The sequence below is a fragment of the Anopheles merus genome, unplaced genomic scaffold, assembly GCF_017562075.2.
Source record: "Anopheles merus strain MAF unplaced genomic scaffold, AmerM5.1 LNR4000075, whole genome shotgun sequence".
Classification (NCBI taxonomy): domain Eukaryota; kingdom Metazoa; phylum Arthropoda; class Insecta; order Diptera; family Culicidae; genus Anopheles; species Anopheles merus.
Window position 1 is genome coordinate 45,001 of NW_024427655.1, and position 16,414 is coordinate 61,414.

The 16,414-nt window shown below is 48.2% G+C and overlaps 4 protein-coding genes across 5 annotated transcripts; 2 read left to right on the top strand and 2 right to left on the bottom strand.

Annotated features, from left to right (window-relative positions):
* Nucleotides 1-2,370: 2,370 nt before the first annotated feature.
* LOC121601351 (dynein intermediate chain 3, ciliary-like) lies at nt 2,371-6,650 on the bottom strand. Its single transcript, XM_041930167.1, has 3 exons — nt 5,863-6,650; nt 3,703-3,952; nt 2,371-3,630 (listed from the first exon to the last, which is right to left on the bottom strand). The coding sequence occupies exons 1-3, from the start codon at nt 6,247-6,249 to the stop codon at nt 2,441-2,443; spliced, it is 1,827 nt and encodes a 608-aa protein (XP_041786101.1). The 5' UTR covers nt 6,250-6,650; the 3' UTR covers nt 2,371-2,440.
* Nucleotides 6,651-6,894: 244 nt separating this feature from the next.
* On the top strand, nt 6,895-9,572 carry LOC121601358 (dynein intermediate chain 2, axonemal-like). Of its 2 annotated transcripts, none has more exons than XM_041930176.1 (6): nt 6,895-7,014; nt 7,084-8,193; nt 8,279-8,692; nt 8,764-8,893; nt 8,966-9,049; nt 9,120-9,572. In XM_041930176.1, the coding sequence occupies exons 2-6, from the start codon at nt 7,120-7,122 to the stop codon at nt 9,188-9,190; spliced, it is 1,773 nt and encodes a 590-aa protein (XP_041786110.1). In that variant the 5' UTR covers nt 6,895-7,014; nt 7,084-7,119; the 3' UTR covers nt 9,191-9,572. The 2 variants fall into 2 exon arrangements, with proteins under 2 accessions (XP_041786110.1, XP_041786109.1); XM_041930175.1 differs by having other exon boundaries at nt 7,087-8,193.
* Nucleotides 9,573-9,719: 147 nt separating this feature from the next.
* LOC121601359 (meiosis-specific with OB domain-containing protein-like) lies at nt 9,720-11,461 on the bottom strand. Its single transcript, XM_041930177.1, has 2 exons — nt 10,432-11,461; nt 9,720-10,354 (listed from the first exon to the last, which is right to left on the bottom strand). Exons 1-2 carry the CDS (start codon nt 11,360-11,362, stop codon nt 9,822-9,824), a joined length of 1,464 nt encoding a protein of 487 aa, XP_041786111.1. The 5' UTR covers nt 11,363-11,461; the 3' UTR covers nt 9,720-9,821.
* A 2,641-nt stretch (nt 11,462-14,102) lies between these two features.
* Nucleotides 14,103-16,168, top strand: LOC121601355 (2-(3-amino-3-carboxypropyl)histidine synthase subunit 1-like). Its single transcript, XM_041930171.1, is given in 3 exon segments — nt 14,103-14,272; nt 14,275-15,275; nt 15,485-16,168. Coding segments are annotated over 3 exon segments (1,440 nt in total). The 5' UTR covers nt 14,103-14,202; the 3' UTR covers nt 15,854-16,168.
* The last annotated feature ends 246 nt before the right edge of the window (nt 16,169-16,414 follow it).

Here is a 16,414-nt window from a genome sequence, read left to right on the forward strand (position 1 = left end):
TATAATATCTGGGCAGACACATAAAAAAACCCAGTGATCTCGCTCGGCAAAACAAAAAACCAAAGAGACCGAAATAATACAGCGTAGTAATACAACACGAAGGTGCTTTTTAACCGGATGGTTTTATACTCACAGCAGTCAATAATACTCGCGTGTGTATGCTGGGGTGTAGACCTGGGTGCTGCTAATACGCCCGCTTAAACTCTCTATAGTACCTTCGTGTACTAAACCCATTAGTAGCAAGCTCTCCATTTTTATATATCATCAATCTTACCAATGTCTTCCTCGTTCGAGTGCGCATACACTTCGGTGCACCTATATAGTTCAGTAAATGTAAAAGTAAAAAAACAAAAACAAAAAACAAATCGAAAGTGTGTGACGTTACGTTTTATCTCTCGAACACTTACCAAATCAAAAATGTGTGTGTTTTGATGCGGGAAAGTGAATTATTGCGAGAAAAGTGAAATGAGAATGAAAAGATAACGAAAAAAGAACGATTGATAATACTCGGTTTCAATTGAATTTAGAAAATCATCAGTCAGAATAGGAAAACAGCTAGTTTATGCGTTTTCGTAAGCATCTTGATAACTTTACCTGTAGACCAAAACAAAAGATGGCCATTTACGTTATTGCGGAACCGGACAGGAAAAGCAAAAAATTGTTTTACCTAATTTTTGAAATCCATAGCTGTGTATATGTTTGTGATGTGGTGTAAAGCATGCAATGCAAGGAAGGGGTTTGTTGCATCCTGTTGTCTTGTTTAAGTGTCATTACTACTCGTGTTCGTTTAACGGTCATGCTCGATTAGGTGGTTTTTTCTCTCTCTCCTAATGTCAAACTTATTAGTCTTTAGTTTTTAGTGTGAATGATGAATCATTCAACATATTTATTACTATATTGTTAGTGACAACATTTTTAAACAATGAAATGCAAACAGTTGCATTGTTGTTGTTCGTTTTCTTCTACCAAAACTTATTACTCATAACGGATGGTGTATGTATAATGGCTAACATACGTAAAACACTATTACCCTTTTTAGGCATTAGGTCCTTTTGGTATTTGTCAGACAAACAGCAGCAAAACAAAAAACAAACGAAACGAAACAATTCAAATACTCATTTATTACTACTACTATTACTACTACCCAACACAGGCTTTAAGGTGTTGTTGATAAGCACTGCTGTGTGATTGTGTCTATTATTATAGTTCCGGTTTTTCCCGCCCGTCTGCCTGAAGCATAAATATATGCCCCCCTTTTAAAAGGTGAAAACGACCCCCAACGTTGCGGGGTTTACAAACGGTGTTTAAAAGCAATGCAAACAACTGACGAAAAAAAACACACACACAACAACCATGTACTTTTCATACCTATACAGCCGACATTGAGTACTTTTAAGAAAGTGTCATTTTAAAAAAGCATACTCTTTATTGTCAATTATCGTGTTATAAACTACAATACATAAAGAGAGAGAGAGAGAGGGTGAGAGTGAAGGAAAATGAAAGTAATAAGTAAAAAAAATAGCGACAAAAGCTTCGTTCGCGTAGGGACAGCTGCATCTGATGAGTGAGAATATCTATATAATTCGACAGTAAAACCAACAAAACTACAATAACAATCGACGATCGAACTCGATGATATGAATGTACTGATAAAGAAAAAAAAAGCTACAGCAGCGCAACTGCAAGCACGTTTTTTAAAGCATCGTGTTTCGTTTTTCTCCCAGTAGTTTTCACAAAGTACTTTACTAAAAATAGCTAAATATGGAATTATAAGTTGGGGGGGGGGGGATCTGGGATAGAGAAATTAGAATACACACGGTTGGGGGAAAAAAGTGTTGTTAGAACCTGTATCTAGTGGGGAAGTGTGCATTTTACCTGGCAGCTCCTATACCAGCCCTTGCCGCCATTACGAAACTAGTCCGGGCGTGTAGCGCCCGTTTCCTGTGTTGTATCTCAATTATTCATGAAGTTACTTAAACCAATGCCATACTATACTTGCCTACCTTATGTACACATATACCATTTAACTCCTTACAAAAGAAAAAATTAAAACAAAACAAGACCAATATAAGGTTGTTGAAGTGCGACAACTTATCAACACAAAGCAGTAAAAGCAATCTTAACGTTAATTAACGTCGGGTGGTGGTGCACTTTATTCCCAGCTGCCCCGTAGTACCACTCACCTCCCTAGGGCATTGAGAGGGAAGCATATTCGATCGTTTCATCCCTCTAATGAATGATCGCGTAGACGCGTTTGTATTTATCCTCATTCAGTTGTGTTGTTTGCGTAACAAAAGTGCAAAATGTTCAAATTTTCGTACAATAAACCAAAAGTGAAACAAAATTGTGCTACAAACAGAACCCGCTCTCCACAAAACATTCTATCCGAATCAATCGGTAGCAATCGGACTGACACCAGCAACGCGCCGGCGTTCGCGCCTTAACGCTTTTCCTTCTTCTGTGCCTTCTTGTCCTTGGCCAGCAGGCCCACGCCCGTGTCCCGCATGCGAATGCCCTTGAGCGTGTTTTTCAAGCTCTTGCGGCCGTGGATTTTCGTCCAAAACTGGTGCATCGCGTCCGCCACCAGATCCTTCTCCTCCTCCTCGATCGAGTTCGCATTGTCCATGCGCAGATGGCGCCGCATGCGTTCCCGCTCCAGCTCCTTCTCCTTCAGCTTGATTTCCTTAATCTTCGCCTCGAGCAGCCGCTGCCGGCGCATCTCGCGCTCCAGCATCCCGGACAGGGCGGGCTTATCGTTCGCCGAGCTGAACGTCAGGTTGTCCGAGATCTCCGTCAGGTAGATGGCCCCATTGTCCGTGCCGTTCGCGATCAGCTTGCCCGCCTTGTGGACGCGCACCGACCAGAGCGGTGCGTCGGACAGCTTCAGGCGCAGCACCGGCCCGTCCAGCCGGTGGATCACGTCCCACGCGTCCATCACGCCGTCCATCCGGCAGATGAACACGAGCGAGCAGCGGGTCGGGCTCCAGATGCCGCACGTCAGCTGCACCGCGTACTCCTTCGTCCACACGATCGGATTGTCCTTGCAGTCCTCCGTCCAGATCTTCGTCTGCCAGTCGCCGACGCTGATGTAGTTCTTGATGAACAGTGGATTCCGCTCGACCGAGTAGATCGGGCCGGTGTGCGCGTTGATCGTGGACTGTATCTTGTCCGCCGGCGTTTTGTACTTCCGGCTGCAGCTGTATATCATACCGTTCTCCGTGCCGACCGTGTACTTGTTCGGCATGGTCGGCTCAAACTCGACCGAGCTAACGCCGAAACAGTGGCGCGGGTCCTCCTCCCGCGCCTGCACGTCCTTCGGGGCGAGGTTCAGATAGTCGTACGGTTCGGACAGGTTGCGCGTATCCCACCAAAGGATGCGCCCGTCCGTCGAGCCGGACAGAAACTCGTTCGTCGTCTTGGAGCTGGTCCAGAGTACGCGCGTCACCACATCGTTATGGCTCGCTTCGCGCTGCGTTGTCTCGACCGGTGTGCCGGAGGCGCGGATGTCCCACAGAGCCACCTGGCCCGAGAACAACCCGCCCGCCATCTGGGTGGAATCCTTAAAGTTGTACTCCAGGCAGCGTGTTTGGTACGGTGGAAATAGCTTCTGCAGCGGACTGTTTGGATGCTCTGGTGGAAACATGGTTGGTGGTAAGTTTTTATCGTCTTCTTCTGGCAACTGATTGCAAAGATCCTGCTTACCAATATCCCAGATGTAGCAATCGGTAGTCGTTCCGCGGCGCTGTCCAATGTTACAGTGTGCCGACGCGAAGTGGTTCCCCTCGTCCGACCAGCAGATGTACGTGCAGGACCGCTTCTCCTCCAGGTAGTCCTTGTACACGTGTACCGTTTTCGATGTGAACTGTTCAATCAGCTCGTGCTGCTCGATATCCTCGAAGTAGTTCTGGTAGATGTTGCAGGCATTGTTCTGCATGATCGCATGATCCATCGTCTGGGTATGGAAAATATGAAAAACGAAATTAACAATGTCACTATAGAACATACAACGGAACTCAATTTCAAATTAAAATATCATTCAAGGAGATATTAACTAAAGCTAGATCAACTTTTAAGGACGTGGAGGTGTCCGTCATGTAAGACCGGAATAACGGATTGGCAGACGAAGGCGCGAGACCGTGATCGGTTTCGAACAATCTAGCAGCAGGCAAATCAGTTGTGTTGCACCGGATCAGTAAGCAAGTAACATCATCTTGTTCGTTAAGCTTCAGTCACATGAGAAGTTTTAATAACGTCAGTTCCTATTCTGGAACTGAAGATCTACAAAATTCTTACTTTTTATTGAATATTTGCCGGACATCCTTCACAAAAGCATTGGCTTTTAAAGCATGAAACTTTGCTTTTAGTTTTACTAGTAACCCATGGTGACTTAGGACCCGATTTCACAGCTTTCTCTAACATAGACTTCAGTAACATGTCCTGAACCTATACGGCTTCTGAAATTAGAATTGAACTACCAACATCTTGGAACTGTCTCAGGACCTATCTTCATGTGAAACTTATACCAAATAATAAAAGTCGGATAAAATTTGCACCTGATTAGAATAGAACTTAGATTAGAACTGGAGCCGTCTAGTTCCTGAAACTAATCACGGCTCAAGAAATAATCTTGAACTTAACGCATTTCAGGAATTAATACTGAACCTATCTTGGCCCAGGGACGTAAAGTGAATACATCCTAATCCTGCTTCAATTCCCTCAAATCTGCTTAGAAGCAGTGAAGAAAGGAACAAAAGATTATAACTTCTACGTAGAACTTTTTAAAGCATGGAACATTGTTTCTTCCTATATTAAACTGAACCATCTAAAAACTTTGCAGCTTTTGGAGCTGGCTTTGAAGATATATTGGTCCAAAAACCATTCCCGAATCTGTTTGGATTTTAAAACTGACCTGGAAACTAATTCTATTTGAATATGATACCAAGCATTTCATGGTGGATGAATGAGATCCGAACCAGTTTCGGTTCTGAAACTGAATCCATACCAGTCCTCAAACTGATGAGGAATAATGAGTCTGGATTTGAAACTGATCCTATGCTGCCCCTAAAATTGAATCAGAATCAATCCTGATTCAAGAAGTAGATCAGAAGCGGGTCCCCTGTCCAGGACTCTATACCGATCCTGAAACTGATGCTGAACCATTCTCGGCCCTAGCCGGCTTAGGAACTGAAACTGAAAGTATCCCAGTCCGCTTAGGAGCGGCAGAAACAATCAAGCAGAGAAGGACAAAACAGTAGAAATTTGGACAAACCTTGATATTCTATCATGACTAAAAATTGCATGTGAATTGGAAAAGCCAAACGGTTCATCGTACATTTAAACAATTAAAAACTTTCTTTGCTCTCCAACATCAGGTGAGTTGAACTTTTTCCCATTGCAGTTTTGATTTCTTCAAATTCTTTTCAAGGGCTCGTCGACTTCAGCTAACAAAATAGGCAAGCGTTTGGGGGAGAGCGAACGAAAATGGAACAGCACGTCCAGCCATCGATTTCCTGCCTGGTGAACATCATCCGCACCCGTTCTGACAACACTTCACTCTAGACGACGACACGGGTGTGGGTGGTTGTTGCAAATCGAAAAGTGAAACACCTCCAAAAAAAAGGCCCCAAAACTAAAAGCCGCCACTCTTCATTGAGGCCTGCAGGCGTTGCCAACCCTTCATCTATCCACGTTGCCAGGTGCTGACACACGGCTTGGCTTCCTCGGCTAAAATCGCGTGCCCGTTGCGCATCGAATCCCAAAAAAAAAAAGCACCAAAAATAACCAAAAAATAAAGAACAACTGCTCCACGCAGAAGAAGGCTGCATTCAAAGAATGGGGATACAGGCTTAAAGCACACTCTACCCTGGTTAGTCCTCGCATCTGCTGCACGTACGCTTCGCTCTTCTCCTGCTTCCGGCGGTACCGCGTCATCAGCTCCTCGTCACGCCAGCAGTCGATCTCTTTGGGCCAGCCGCCCTCCACATGCGTGATGCCGGTGTGCACCAACCGATTGTGCACCGTCCAGACGGGCGTGTTCAGTATCCATCTCGTGCTCTGCGTGCCCCGGTCGACCGGATTCTGTATCTCGTACTGCTTGGCCAGCGCCTTATTGCCGACCAGGGTCGCTTGCACCTCGTTCTCCTCCTGGAAGTTGGTCGCCTGCCGGATATCCTTCCGGTCGCACATCACCATGTAGCGGGTCCAGTTCTGATCCATCTGGCTGGTGCTGACGTTTGTGTCCACCTTCATCTTGGCGCCTGTTTTGGGTTCACTTTCACACCGCGAGAGATAAATAGAGTATGCGAATGCAACAGGTTGTGCGTTTTTTCCCCCTTATGCGTATCCTAAATCCTTAGCCGTTAACGAAACGCACGTGGAATGCTTGAACAGCCACGTGCACGGACGGCAGGGTGCGCACAGTAGAAACACGACCGTTACCGAACGATTCCCGATTCTTTCTAGCCAGACTATTGCTCCAACGTTGGCACTCATGGGTCCTCGTAATCGGTGAGGACCCCTCTTTTTGGCGCCAAGCGTTTCCATCGTAAGCGTTTGATCGATAACTTACGGGGGAAACTGGTTTGTTGTTATCGTAGTGACGACCGGATGTGGTAGCGTTGCCGCCATTCAACCGGTGCCTAAATTCGTTATCGTATCAAGGCCACGGTAGGCAAATAGTTCACGGATTATGGACATTAGTTGGGCCGTTTTTTTTTTATTCCTGGAAAAGGACATCCTTGCGTTTGAATATACAGCTGTAAAGCTGGCTATAATCTTGGACGTTCACAGATAAGACTGAAACGCTTACTTAAGGGACGCTATTACTATGGAAACGAACATATGACGTGTTCGTAGTAACCGTTCGGGTTTTCCTTAACAACGGGATACGAAATAACCCGATCGAAGTAAACAACCTTGACAGTTGCGAAAAATTTCATGCCCTCCTTTCCTGGGCACAAGGGCCTGACAGGAGAATTTCCAAAATACGTCCTAAAATTAACCAATAATAGCTCGGTTAGTGTAATTGCTGTCTGTCTTATTATTAATTCGCGTATATTAAGTTACAGAACCGTTTCCTTTCAGCAGCCTGTGCAGTGAAATCCAGCCTGAAGCACCAGCATGGACATACAGTACGTCTACCAGAAGGAGCGCCGCGAGTTTGGCAAGCAGTGCCTGTTCTCCGACAAGAACAAGGTGGAATTCTCCGAACCCGCCAACCATGACCTGTTCCGCGAGTACATTCTGCGCGATCCCGTCTCGGTCGGCACGCAGTACAGCCGGCAGATGGCGATCAGCGAAGCGAACACGGAGAGTGCGGAGTACGAGCATCACGGTATCCTGCACTCGGAGGGCGGTTGGCCGAAAGACGTCAACTATCTCGATCCGGAGCAAACCGTGCGCTACCGGCGCAAGGTGGAGAAGGATGAAAACTACATCAGCCAGCTGATGGCACTGACCAAGCCGATGGAGCACTGCATCTTCCAGAACAATGCGGTCAACATCTACGAGAAGTACTTTGACGATCTCGAGCCGGCACCGCTGATCGAGCGGAGCAGCTCGCGCACGCTGAACGTGTACCGCGATCCGAGCATTTACAAGCAGCCGGTAACGCATCTGTCCTGGTCGCCGGACGGTGGCACCAAGATTGCCGTGTCGCACTGCAACATGAACTTTGGCGAGGTGCTCGGCAAGTCGGTCTGCTCGTACATATGGGAGGTGGAAAATCCGAACGCTCCGCTGCTGCGGTTCAAGCCGACCAGCTCCATGATCTGCCTGGAGTACAATCAGAAGGACCCCACGACGCTGGTGTGCGGTATGTACAATGGGCAGGTGGCTGCCTGGGATACGCGCAACGAGCAGGAACCGGTCATGATCAGCGAGCGGGAACATTCGCACCGCGCTCCGGTCAATTCAGCGCTGTGGATTAACTCCAAAAGCGGCACGGAGTTCTTTTCCGGCTCGTCCGACAGTCAGGTGATGTGGTGGGATACGCGGAAGCTGTCGCAACCGATCGACAAGCTGCTGATGGATCCGATCAAGGCGGACGAGCAGGACCTGTCCCGGTCGTACGGTGTTAGCTGCCTGGAGTACGAAACATCGATTCCCACGCGCTTCATGTGCGGCACGGAACAGGGCATGCTGTTTTCGTGCAATCGGAAGGGAAAATCGCCGCAGGAGAAAATCGTTTTCAGGGTAAGTAATTACAAAGAATTGGGGTGGATTTGTTGAAGACATTTTCAATCACGGGTTTGCACCTACACCATCCCATCGATGCTAGATGCAATGCCACACGGGACCAATCTACGCGCTGACGCGCAATCCCGCCTTCGTGAAGAACTTCCTCACCATCGGGGATTGGATCGCACGCATCTGGTCGGAGGACTGCCGGGAGAGCTCGATCGTTTGGACCAAAAACCACGACGTAATGCTGACGGACGGAGCCTGGAGTCCGACGCGCTATTCGCTGTTCTTCGTGAGCCGCGTCGACGGTGTGCTGGACGCTTGGGATCTACTTCAGCAGCACAGCGAACCGACGCTCAGCATCAAGGTGTGCGACGAGAGCCTCAAGTGCCTGAGAGCCCACGAGTCGGGCCGGCTGGTCGGTACGGGCAGTGTGAAGGGAGCCACGTTTTTGATCGAAATGTCGGAAAATATGACGTCGATCAGGAATGACAAGCCACTGCTGACGGCGGTAAGTTGGGGAAGGAGACCGCGAAGGTGGATGTATTGACAATATTACTCTTCAATTCCCGGAACGTACAGATGCTTGAGCGGGAGAATCGCCGCGAAAAGATTCTGGAGGCGAAATCGCGTGAGATGAAGCTGAAGGTGCGCACCCTAAACAGGCAGGACGAGCATACGGAGGATAAGCCGAAGCTATTCCAGTGTCGATGTGAGTTCTTTACTACGGAAGACGATTTCTTTTTTAATGGATGAATTGTTACCTTTTTCTTTTTTGCTTCAGCTGCTTGTGAAGCGGCCGAACAGGAGTACCTGCAGATGCTGGAAAAGGAACGAAAGTCACGCCACCCGGAGGAGTATGAAGAAGGTAAGCATTGCTACAGGAACCAAATCTTAACCAGATTAACGCAACGATTATCTTTTCGTTGGTGTTTTAGAATACGATCCGAAGAAAGTGCGCAAACCGTACAAACCGGAAAATTACGAGTCCGATGGTGAAAATGAGTAAAAAGAGGAAAATACTGGAGATGACACTTGAGGCCCACTTCTTGAAGCATCATACAAATCATATTTATTGCAGAAGGCCAAACCGAAGCTGCTACTGTTATTCACGGTGTTTAACGCTCTGCAATTCTAATCTTTAACAATCTTGTACCACAGTGTTTGCCTTTTTTACTGTATCAGGCACAACAGTCGACAAATCCTAAGTAATCGATACTATCAACGTATTGACCGGCAGACGCATATGGTTTAAGTGTAGGTCTTGCCTGGGTCTTAATGTAATCGCGTGTTTAGATGTTTACTTAGATTTCCACAAAACCCGAGAACGTCGTCTCTACGTTTATTCATTGCTTTCCAGCATTCCTTTATTTCCTACAAAATGTTCAATACATATTTTCAAACTTTGTTTTTTTCAATCTCGTATTAAATTTAAAAATCCATTAAGGCTTCTAGATCCTGATTTTTTTTAACGAATCCAAAATTTTAAGAAGGTAAAACAAATATATAAAAAAAAAACATCAGAGTATGTAAAATCTTAAAAACTCCGTATTTCAACTAGGCTTCTATATATTGTAATCAACAGTTGAATATTACAAAGCATAATACAAAAAATTACACAATTTCGTTGAATGCCGTCATCAGTAAACCTTCAGCTTAGCCTCCACCTCGCCCGGGTCCGCGATGGCACAGTCGACGATGGAGTACAGATGCTGAAACCGTACCGCCGACCGTCGCTTCACAATCAGCCGTACCGCACAGCGGTCGAGCAGATACTTCCACTTCAGCACCGTCCGCTGCGTGTCGGTTTGGCGCAGAAACGTGGCCACATCGCAGCAGAGCACGGTTTCGGCCACACGGCTCGCCATCCGGCAGCCGGTCAGCGTGCCCGTATGATCGGTAACGTCGACCGCGATGTCAAAAAATGGCTCCCGAGCATCGGGTGCCGTCGTCTGCCCTGGGCAATCGTACTTTCCACACGTCCCGGTCGGTTCCCGCACCAGCGACCGACAATGAGCGCACCGTTCGCTAACGAGCCGCGAGCAACCGTCAAGATCGAAGCGAGTTATAACGGCGTAGCAAAGGGCGGTAAATTGGTCCTCCTCCTGCACCAGATCACCCTCGGTACGGTCGAGAATCTGCTGCACCGTCATTACGGTGTTTATGGTTGATGCTGTTAGAATGAGAAATGCAATCGGATTCGTAGTGGAATATATAATTGAGAAAAAAATGGGAAATAGAATACTCAACGATCAACGGAACCGGACGCTAGCGAGCATACGACATCGATCTCCTGCGTTGGGATGCTCCTGGCGTGGTTCAGCAGGCTCGCCAGCTGCGGTACAGCCGGATCTTGCGTGATGATCGTCTTCCGGTCCACCGCCAGGCAGATGGTTTTGTAGTACGCGTTAAACTCGGCCCGCGCATCCGCGATCAGCAGGGTCGTCTTGAGCGGTACCCACTGCTCCGACCACCGGATGTAGCTGTCGGACCAAAGCTTCATCAGCACCCCACCGTGGCTGCCGTCCATCAGGATTACCTCACGGAACGTTTTCACCTGATTGCTGCGGGCGACTCGAACATCCCGCTTGGCGCGTACCGCACGCACCACAACGAGCACGTTGAACGTTTCCCCATTGCAGCCGGAACCGCTCGCGACAATGTCGGCCAGCGGGATGGTTTCGCCCGGCTGCACCAGCGGCACCCTCAGCAGGGCCCGAAACCGTTGCAGCTCCTGTGCCGGTCCGTCGTGGCGCGTTATCTGTGCCCCCTGAACCGTCTGGTCGTTTACCGTGAGACAGTACGGCGAGGTAACGGTCGGCGAGTACTGCTCGGACCGGCCAAACATCGAGGCAGCAACCTGCGGCCGGTTCACATCGATCACGTCCCCGATGGCAAACGCACCATCGTAGTGGATGATAGTGTCCGCCTTACCCCACACGGTACAGTTGATGGTGTCACGGTTCGAATCGCGCAACGTTAGCGTGAGCACGCCCCGGGCCGTCTCGTGCGATGTGTCCGCGGTGGTCGAATCCGCCTCGAACGGTCCGCGCCCTTTCGGGTGGCCGCTGAAATAGCGCGGATCACTTTTCGCTATCACGACCCCGACCAGGATAAAGTTGCGCGTTTCGTCGTTGATTTGGGCGATCGTTTTAACGGTCGAAATTTCGGACGCACACATCCTGCCGGCGAATGGGTAGACAAACTGAAATGTCGACCGCAGCAACTGGGTTGCTTTGGTCGTAAAGAAGGAACTGGCACCATGGCTATCCTTGGGGCGAAGACCTCAAACAGTAGAATAGGAAAACAAAATGTTTCATTTATTTTACCGTCCTAGTAGGCACGCATGGATGGCGCTATCGTTCAACGGCTTGATTGGCTCATGGTACAGTGCGGTGCACAATTGTGCACACGCTTCAGAAATTAAACGAAATTAAACTATTTTAGATAATTACTTTCTTTCGGAAAAAAACGTCTCCGCAACTGCCATTTCGTGGTGGGGTTGAATTTGAACGATAAGAAAATAATTATACTATCTTCAAGCACATTTCCGACAGTAGTTTCTTAATAGAAGCATATTAATTTCAAATTTGATGTGTTTTGATACCAAATCTTAATGTCTTTACATGACATTTAACTCAACATTAAAATAGATTATGTACATTATTTGAAAACAGGAACCCAAGCCACCGACAAACCGACGTGACACTGGTGTTACAAAAGTGTCCCACACGAAAGTACTGTCATTTACCAGTGAGGCGAACACTTCTGTCAAAGTAAGCTCTGTTCACTGCTGCTTCGATGCAAACAACTTTTCTAAATACAAATGGCGAAGGAAGTGTGAGGCAACATTTTTGAGAATTATTGGACAAAACACCCAGGAAAATCATTTTATAAGTTTCTAAATCAGTGCAAAAGATTTGAGAAGTACATAAAACAATACGCATTGGAATTTGCGAAGAAAAACAAAAAGGGGATTTAGCAGTTTCTTCTCTGTATCAGTGTAGTAAGCGAATCATTATAGAGATGGCGCTAGTGTTTAACGTATTTTCATTTGAAATAAGGAGACAACTTTTGAAGCTCATTTTGTTCGAAGTGTCACGTCGGTTTGTCGGTGGCATAACTTCAATGCGAAACCAGACAACAGTAGAGAGGGAAGGAGAAAGGTCTCAAAGCGAGGCAAGCGTTCGTTCCACTGGTTGGGGGTATCCCACCAACAGTTGGCGCCACCAGCGTTTTTTTGCTATTTTTAGAATGCATCAGTCGTTCATCGTTTGCTAAACGAAGTCTTACTATTTCCGTTCAGGTGGATTTGTGGCACTTGGGTTTAAAGTTGATGAAACACGTTCTGAAGCACACCTAGTTGGTTCGTTCCGTTTCTCAATCGGGTCAATTAGAACTAGGTTCATAATTTCAAAAGTACAAAACTGTCGGTACGGTTCCCAAGTGCCACAAATCCACTAAACGACCACTAAACGGCTTCTAAACGCCTCAAATTCTCTACCTAAACGGAATATAGAAAGACTTCGTTTAGCAGACGGCAAACGACTCATGCATTCTAAAAATAGCAAAAAAGCTGGTGGCGCCATCTGTTTGTGGGATACCCAGCCTGTGGAGCTTCCTCGCTTGGAGGAGAGCTTTCTCATTTCCTCTGTACTGTTGTATGGTTTCGCATTGAAGTTATGCATCGCTAGAACTAGAACGGCGATACGATTGTTTAAATACTAAACTCCAACGGAAACCACCAGTACTGAAGCAAGTGAGATTTGAGTAATGGTCGTTGGTGTTGATACCCACGTATCTGACCACACGACCATTCATATAGATTTTTGCTCAGAAAGTTAGAAGGCTATATAGGTCATTATAAGATGAAACTTGTCGAAACACATTGCAAGAAAAGGATAGCAATATAATGATGAGTTGTAATACGCCATCTATTGATCAAACCAATGAAGCTGTGAAGCTTTCATTTTTTTCCTATGGATATTCAATTTTCCAGTCGTTTAAGCTTAATCTGTGGCGCTTGGGTTGGAACGGTGAAATGTATCCCGGTAGTTTCGAAAAGGTCGAGAAACTCGACCAGGAACACCAAACCTAATTTAGCAACCGACAGGAACCGCACGGAATCGTTGGAGATCATTGGATCCATTGGTACCGTAGGAATCATCGATATGGTTCGTATCATTAAAATTGTCTAAGTCCACCTTTACTTTCACTAGTTTGTTGATAATTTATTATTAAGTTAGCTGGCTTGCGGTTTGATTTTTTCGATTTCTGTGGGAAATGCGTTCACATTACAAATTTCTAAAAAAAAAAACTAAAAAAATACTGTTTATTAAAAATAAATCAAAAATTTTGATCAGTGTTTGTATTTTGCTGCCATTGACAAGGGTTAAAATCATCGCATCCAACACAAACCCATCGCAAAACATCGCGAAACACCCCGTTTTGACGACGGTTTGTTTTGGTTCGCTTTTCGCATGCATGCCCCTGCTGCTGCAGCCATTGGCCGTGTGCCGAAAGTCACGTAATCCACGGTTTGGGAGTTGCAGTTGTTACCTTCGACTCGACTCGGGCCGACACGCGCGATGCATTGGAGTGAGTGAGTCAGAGTGCCGCGAATGCAACCGTCTGCGAAGGGTAAACAATCACCCTCCCCTCATTCCATCCCAAGGAATCCCGTGCAGCAAGTTTCGTCATACCGCGCGTGCCCTCACTTTCCAGTCCGGTGCTGCGTGTGCGTTGTTCCCTGTGCGCTGCGAGGTTTTTCACGGGCTCACTTTCAAGCGACCAGTCGAACGTGAGCGTTCGTGAACCGCGTTGACCTCCGGCGTCGAGTGTGTCTTGTGATCTGTTTGAACTCAGTGAGAGGTGAACGTGAAAGCAAAAGCGTCGAAAATTGGCCAACGGTTGGCCTAGGTTCAAAGGCAAAAACAAAACAAAAAAGGCACCTATTTGGCACAGATTGCTTTTTGCCCTCTTTCTTATCGCACCACGGTTGCAGTTGGTACGGCTGTTACCATGGCAGCAGCACAAGTAGAGCAGCAGCTTCCGCTACCGTCCGACGCAACAAAGATCGTGAAAGCGAAACCCGCCGGAAGGTGTTCAAGGGTGCGTCGCGCGTGGTCAACAAAATCCCGGCCAGCCTGCTGAGCGATCCGGAGCTGAACGAGGCCATCGCCGCCCTGCCCGCCAACTACAACTTCGAGGTGCACAAAACGATCTGGCGGGTGCGGGAAACGAAGGCGCAGCGGGTGGCACTGCAGATGCCCGAGGGTCTGCTGATGTTCTCGCTCGTGCTGAGCGACATTATCGAGCGGTTCACCGAGGCGGACACGGTCATCATGGGTGACGTCACGTACGGGGCCTGCTGCGTGGACGATTTCACTGCCAAGGCGCTCGGGGCGGACCTGCTGGTGCACTACGGGCACAGCTGCCTGATACCGATCGATCAGACCACCGGCATCAAGGTGCTGTACGTGTTCGTGGACATCAAGATCGACACGCTGCACTTCGTCGAGAGCGTCAAGCGCAACTTTCCCCGCGACCGGCCGCTAGCGTTCGTCAGCACGATCCAGTTCGTGGCGACGCTGCACGCGGCCGCCAGGGAGCTGCGCGAGGCGGACGGGTACGATGTGCTCATACCGCAGTCCAAGCCGCTCAGCCCGGGCGAGATTTTGGGCTGCACGGCCCCGCGGCTGCAGGCGGGCGGTGGGACGGAACAATCGTCAGCGGCGGCAGCACCCCGCACCCTCATCTACCTGGGCGATGGGCGGTTCCATCTGGAGGCGGCCATGATTGCCAATCCGGCCCTCGAGGCGTACAAGTACGACCCGTACGAGAAGAAGTTTACCCGCGAGCTGTACGACCACGAGGCGATGCGGCGCAACCGCAAGCGCGCGATCGATGAGGCGCGCGACGCCCGCCGGTTCGGGCTGATACTGGGGACGCTGGGCCGCCAGGGCTCGACCAAGGTGCTGGAGCATCTGGAGCGCCGGCTGAAGCATCACGGCCGGGACGCGGTCATCATACTGCTGTCGGAGATCTTCCCCACCAAGCTGGCCCGCATGGAGCACATTGACGCGTTCGTGCAGGTACGTTTGTAGCGCAAATGATGGGGGTGTGTGTGTGTCTCGATGGTGCCTATCGAAGCAGGCGAGCTTTGATTGAAGATATCGTGCGAACGAGATATACGTGCGCTGATAGGGCGCATCTTCAAGAGGGGATGGGGGTTATTAAATGGTAAAAAATACAATCTAAATGATCCTATTTTGTCCCTTCCCCCCCCCCCCCCCCACGCCAGGTTGCCTGTCCGCGACTGTCCATCGACTGGGGCACTGCCTTCCCGAAGCCGCTGCTCACACCGTACGAGCTGTCCGTCGCGCTCGGCGACGCCGAATGGAACATACCGGAGTGTACGGCGGCGACGGAGGAGAAACCCAAACCGGCGCCCAACCTGGAGGTGGCCTACCCGATGGACTTTTACGCGAACGCGAGCCTCGGCGAATGGACGCCCAACTTCAAGAAGCTTGACATCTGTGAAAACTCGACCGGCGGCTGCTGTGGCCGCTGCAAGGACGAAAAAGACAGGGAGCAAAAGGCGGGAAAGGAGAACGTCTCGCAGCAGCAGCAGAAGCAGAAACAACTGTCGCTTAGTGTGGAGGAGGAGTAGAAGCGGTGTGGGACACGGCGGGGCGCGACTACAAGCCTTTCGCGACGCTAACTTAATGCAGCTGCCTATGACAAGAACTATTTGGCTAACAGATATATATATATATACATATGTACTCGTGTATCTAAGGACATAACTTAAGGGTTTTTGTAAGCAGGCACTAACACGGTGGGTGCGCAAAACTAAAACTGCCACAACGCTCTCCGTATGCAAACAGCTTTTGCGTACGAGAGTTTACGTTAGTGATGGGCACTCGTAGAGTTGATAAGAACGTGTAAATATAAATTACTTATGCTAGCCGTATTTAAAGAATAATTCCACCATTTTTTACCTGTTTCTCTTTCAAGCCGAAATTCTGCAAAAAAAAAACCTTGGACCTTTTTAAGCGATTTTCTCACTGTTTTGTTGACCTTACTCAAGTCAACTAGAAAAAAAGGAACTGTGTAAATGAATATAGAAAATATTGTTGCAAAATGTTGATCTTCTTGGGGATGTCGTTGTCTATCATTACGGAAGCAACGACGTCCGTTGCACGATCCTCTACCGGTCACTCCAATTTGT

Excerpts from the sequence above, each read along its gene's own strand:
- LOC121601351 (XM_041930167.1), bottom strand. The coding sequence starts at position 6,249 with ATGAAGGTGGACACAAACGTCAGCACCAGCCAGATGGATCAGAACTGG. Across the intron at positions 3,953-5,862 it reads AGATGCGAGGACTAACCAGG|ACGATGGATCATGCGATCAT; the intron begins GTAGAGTGTGCT and ends TTCCATACCCAG. Across the intron at positions 3,631-3,702 it reads TTGCTACATCTGGGATATTG|AGCATCCAAACAGTCCGCTG; the intron begins GTAAGCAGGATC and ends TGTTTCCACCAG.
- LOC121601359 (XM_041930177.1), bottom strand. The coding sequence starts at position 11,362 with ATGTGTGCGTCCGAAATTTCGACCGTTAAAACGATCGCCCAAATCAAC. Across the intron at positions 10,355-10,431 it reads AGCGTCCGGTTCCGTTGATC|CATCAACCATAAACACCGTA; the intron begins GTTGAGTATTCT and ends TCATTCTAACAG.
- LOC121601358 (XM_041930176.1), top strand. The coding sequence starts at position 7,120 with ATGGACATACAGTACGTCTACCAGAAGGAGCGCCGCGAGTTTGGCAAG. Across the intron at positions 8,194-8,278 it reads AGGAGAAAATCGTTTTCAGG|ATGCAATGCCACACGGGACC; the intron begins GTAAGTAATTAC and ends CATCGATGCTAG. Across the intron at positions 8,693-8,763 it reads ACAAGCCACTGCTGACGGCG|ATGCTTGAGCGGGAGAATCG; the intron begins GTAAGTTGGGGA and ends CGGAACGTACAG.